This window comes from Dipodomys ordii, unplaced genomic scaffold (genome assembly GCF_000151885.1).
Source record: "Dipodomys ordii isolate 6190 unplaced genomic scaffold, Dord_2.0 Scaffold249, whole genome shotgun sequence".
NCBI classification, from domain to species: Eukaryota; Metazoa; Chordata; class Mammalia; order Rodentia; family Heteromyidae; genus Dipodomys; species Dipodomys ordii.
In genome coordinates, this window is record NW_012267465.1 from 149,399 (window position 1) to 154,145 (window position 4,747).

At 54.8% G+C, this 4,747-nt stretch overlaps 1 protein-coding gene across 1 annotated transcript in view; it reads right to left on the reverse strand.

Annotated features, from left to right (window-relative positions):
- LOC106000881 (cytochrome P450 2A13-like) overlaps nt 1–4,490 on the reverse strand; it is a 13,019-nt gene extending 8,529 nt beyond the window's left edge. Inside the window, exons 1-5 of the mRNA XM_013036090.1 lie at nt 4,295–4,490; nt 3,596–3,758; nt 2,882–3,031; nt 1,461–1,621; nt 240–429 (exon numbers count right to left, since the gene is read on the reverse strand). Coding sequence (XP_012891544.1) covers nt 240–429; nt 1,461–1,621; nt 2,882–3,031; nt 3,596–3,758; nt 4,295–4,474 — 844 coding nt within the window. The 5' untranslated portion in view covers nt 4,475–4,490. The remainder of the gene's footprint in view (nt 1–239; nt 430–1,460; nt 1,622–2,881; nt 3,032–3,595; nt 3,759–4,294) is intronic.
- Between the last annotated feature and the right edge of the window lie 257 nt (nt 4,491–4,747).

Below are 4,747 nucleotides of genomic sequence, written 5' to 3' on the forward strand. Positions count from 1 at the left end.
CTATGAGCCCCACAACCCCCACAACCAACCCCCCAAAAATGCCTAGCATAGATAATGCAGTAGACTTGGTTGCGATTATCTTCTCTGTGGATGAGGGCTCTGTAGATGAACACCCATGTTCATTACAATCAACCTTGAGGATAATTTATATAATTCGCATAGCCCTCTGCTCTCCACCCCAGCCCAATCTGAGTCCCCTCTGCCTGGCATTGAACTTCCCTCCCTCCCTCCACTCCCACCTCCGGCACACACCTCCTGCATGCGGATGAGAAAGGAGTCAATGAAGTCTCGTGGGGAGTTGGGGTCCAGGGTGCGCTGGTTCTGTTCCACCTTCTTGGTTATGAAGTCCTCCAGCCCCTTCAGCTCCTTACGAGCCTGTTGCTGTGGTCCCGGCAGATGCTTCATGATGGAGGAAAACATCTCAAAGAGCTGGGGTGGGGGAGAGGGGTGGAGAGAGAGAAAGCAGAGAAAAGACAGACATTCACCAGGTGGTGTAGCGCATACTGGGAATCCCAGCCTCTCTGGAAATAGAGTCCAGAAAGGTCTCATTTGAGGCAACTCTGCCTCACAAAGATGAGTGAATAAATAAAATAAGGACTAGGGGACATAGTTCAAATTATAGAATACTTGCTTAATATGCACAAGGCCTGGGTTCAATCTCCAGTGGAACCAAAGCAAAATCACACCCCTACCCCAAGAGTCACTGCCTTCCCCCAGGCCATGGGGTCCCCATCTGCCATCCTCTTGCCTCCAAGGCCTCCTCAAAACCAGCCCCCACCTTTTGTACATCTGAACAGTTATGTCAGGACCTAGAGCAAGTGTCTAATATGCAGGTCTCTGAGGACACCTGGACATTTCCACCATGGCCTGAAAACAGAGCCTGCTGGTAAAAGCGTGGGCACCACTACCCACTCGACTCCTGGGCTGTGAGGTGGCACCAAACCAACTGAATGGTCTCTGACAGATGCACACTGCCCAGTCCTGGGCTCGTGACTGTGTTGCCACTGCCCGGGTGCTCTACCTCTTGAACCACAGCTCCACTTTATAGCTTTTTCATGGTTAATTATACATAAGAATCTCACAGCCATTCCTGCCCAGGATGAGATCCTTAGATCTCAGCCTCCTGAATAACTGGAAATCCAAGCTTGAGTCACAGGCCTTCAAGTTTGTTTTGTCAACTGTAGGGCTTGAACTCAGGGCCTGGCACAGTCCCAGAGCTCTTTTGCTCAAGGCTAGCACTCTACCCATTTTGAGCCATAGTTCTACTTCTGATTTTCTGGTGGTTAATTGGAGATAAGAGCCTCAGGGACCTTCCTGCCAGGGATGGCTTTAAACTGCCATCCTCAGCTCTCATCTTCCTGAGCAGCTAGGATGACAGGAGTGAGCCCTGGCTATTCTCAAGTTCTTTTTCTGAGCTGGGTTTTGCTCATAGAGTCGGGGCAGGGCGTGGCGTGGGTTACCTGCCCAGTGGAGGTGGCTGTGAACTGGAAGCTGCCCGTCATCATTCGCAGGAGAGACAGGAACTCCTTGTCCTCATAGTCGAAGCGGTCCCCAAAGACAATGGAGCTGATGACATTGGAGACCGTTCTGCTCAGGTAGAAGGTGGGATCTATGAAGGTGCCTGCAAGGTGGAGAGTGAGGGGTTTATGAAGGTACATGCAAGATGGAAGGGATAAAGGATGGGGGAGTTTGCAGGGGGTGGAGGGAGTTTGCTTGCAGGGGTGATGGGTGGGAGATGTATGAAGATAACTGCTGGAGTGGAGGGTCTATGGAAGGGCCTGCAGAGATGGGGGTGTGGGTCTATGGAGGGGCTTGTATGGCTGCAGGGTGGAGGGTCTATGGAAGATCCTACAAGGGTGGAGAATTGGGGTCCACAAAGATGGAGGGTGGAGGTCTGCAAGAGTGGATGGTGGGGTCTGCAGGGTGGATGGTGGTGGTCTGCAGGGGTGGAGTATGAGGGTTTGCAAAGGTGGAGGATGAAGGTCTGCAGGGGTAGATGGTGGGGGTCTGCAAGGGTGGAGGGTGAGGACTGCAGGGGTAGATGGTGTGGGTCTGCAAGGGTGGAGGATGAGGGTCTGCAGGGGTAGATGGTGGGGGTCTGCAAGGGTGAAGGGTGAGGATCTGCAGGGTGGAGGGTTGGGGTCTTCAGCGGTGGAGGGTGAGGAGTCTGTAGGGGTAGTTGGTGTGGGTCTGCAGGTGTGAAGGGTGACGGGTCTGCAGGGTTAGAGGGTGAGAGTCTGCAGGGGTGGAGGGTAGGGGTCTGCAGAGGGAGGTTGGGGTCTGCAGGTGTGGAGAGGTAGGGTCTGCAAGAGTGGAGGATGAAGGTCTACAGGGCTGGTGGGTGAGGAGCTGCAGGAGTGGAGAATAAGGGTCTACAGAGGTGGATGGTGGGGGTTTGCAGGGGTGGAAGATGTGGGTCTGCAGGGGTAAAGGGTGTGGGGCTGCAGAGCTGGAGGGTTTGGTTCTGCAGGGGTGGAGGGTGAGGGGTCTGCAGGGGTAGAGGGTGAGGGGTCTGCAGGGGTGGAAGGTGAGAGGTCTGCAGGGGTGGAGGGTGTGGGTGTGCAGGGGTGGAAGATGTGGGTCTGCAGGGGTAGAGGGTGAGGGGTCTGGTGAGAGGTCTGCAGGAGTGGAGGGTGGGGAATCTGCAGGAGTGAACGGTGAGGGGTCTGGTGAGGGGTCTGCAGGAGTGGGGGGTGGGGGTCTGCAGGGATGGAAAGCAGGGGATGCTGGGGAACCAAGGAAATATCTGTCTTCCTGGAAAACAACCAAACGGAGTGCTCTGATGTCAGTCTGACCATTTGGGAAAGATTTTGGAGGGTGGCTGAGCCCCAGGGCCTCCCTCCTCCCCTCCCCCTCCTCCCCCACCCCATCCAGCAGCTACCATGTGTGTCCCGCATTGCCTGGATGAGGAAGCCTGCCTCCTCCTGGATGCGCTCCTCGATGCCTCTCTTGCCCAGTCCAAAGTCCCGCAGCGTGGCGATGGAGAAGCGTCTCAGCTGCTTGGCCCGCTCCCCATTGCTGAAGACCATACCTGGCCAAGAGAAGGGGTCAGGCTGATGGTCATGCTGGGAAGAAGGGTGCAATCAGACCAGGGTGACCTGCAGAATATGGAATGGACCTGCAGAGTACCCTTGGAGACACTGGGGCAGCAGGGAGGCCAGGATGCCAGATTCTGCAGAGAGCAAGAGAGGAAGGAAACCCTACAGGTAAAAGAGAGAACACTAAGGAGCGAGGAAAGAAAGCCTCAGACTCTGGGCCAAAGATCTGCAGATCATCAGAAAGAGACAGAGAAGGGAGACAGGGTCCCCAAGGCACAGAGAAGAGGAGGCAGCCCCACACTGCCCCACCAGGCACAGAGGCAGCCAATGGAGGGAGTGGGAAAGGAGGGAGGAGGAGAGAAGGGAGAGGCAGCAAGAGGGGAGGTGACTTGAAGTGAAAAACAGTGAATGGTTTTTGTCCACAGAGAATGGGAAGGCAAGGTGGGAAGATGCCGGGAGGACATGAGGCAAGGCAGAAACTTGAAAGATCCAGAGGAGAAAGGCTGGGGAAACTGAGGCCACACATCCCTTTACACGATGACATGCACCCCGCTCACCATAGCCTTTGAAGAGCCAGTCGAAGGTGGCCTGCTCCCCGCGCCCGCTGAACTCTTCAGCCTGGTCCACCAGCGCCTCCTTCACGGCCTCCTGACCACACAGCACCACGACCCGCCGAGGGCCCAGGTAAACCGTGAACACTGGACCAAAGCGATCACTCAACTGGGGGAAGGGCAGATGGGAATAATTTAAGGAGCCAGGTACCAGGGTGCATTGGTTTTGATTCCCCTGAAACTCTGGCCAAGTCAACAGATTGAATATTCCCGCACATGGTCTTTTCCTGAGTAGAAAATAAAACACACATTTATTTTGATTTTTTGGTGCCCATCCTGGGGCTCCAACTCAGAGTCTGGGTGTTGTCCCTGAGCTCTTTTGCTCAAGGCTAGCGCTCTGCCACTTGGAGCCACAGCCCCACTTCCGGTTTTCCAGTGGTTCTTGGGAGATGAGAGTCTCATGGACTTTCTTGCCCAGGTTGGTTTTGAACCACAATCCTCAGATGTCTCCTGAGTAGCGAAATGACAGGCATAAGCCACAGTGCCAAGATAGAAATTGGCTTCTAAATTCTAAATTCCCTCCATCTCCAAGAAAATAATTCCCCATTTAAGACTGTGGCTTGTCCAGTCCGTGGCCAGTGCCCAGTGAATCTGGGCAGTTCCCTCCCACCACCCCATCCCACCCATCTCCCATCCCCAACGCACCTTCATGAGAGAGTTGTACATCTGCTCCGTGTTGAGCTGCAGATAGTTTCCAATGAAGGGCAATGGTGTGGGGCCTGGAGGCAGCTTTCCTGAGAGCTTCCTCTGCCTCCAGACAGACATCAACACCATGAGAGTCAGACAGGTGAGCACAGCCACCAGCAGCATGCCTGAGGCCAGCATGGTGGCGGCCAGGGTGCCAGTCAGAGGGTGGTGGCTAAGCAGCTGTTCTGGCTGCCTTTATATGCTGTGGGATGGAAGGCTGGACTTTGGCCTTGATTGCATAACTGTCTCCTTTTCCTTGCACAAGACCTCCTTCCCCCCTTCTCCTTGACCATACATTGCAACTAGTTTGAGATGTAGCCAGTGAATTGGGGAGGTGGAGACCTCAGGAGATTCACCGGGCACAGGCCGGGCTGGTGGCATTTGACCAGAAAATATCCCAAGACTGTGGAT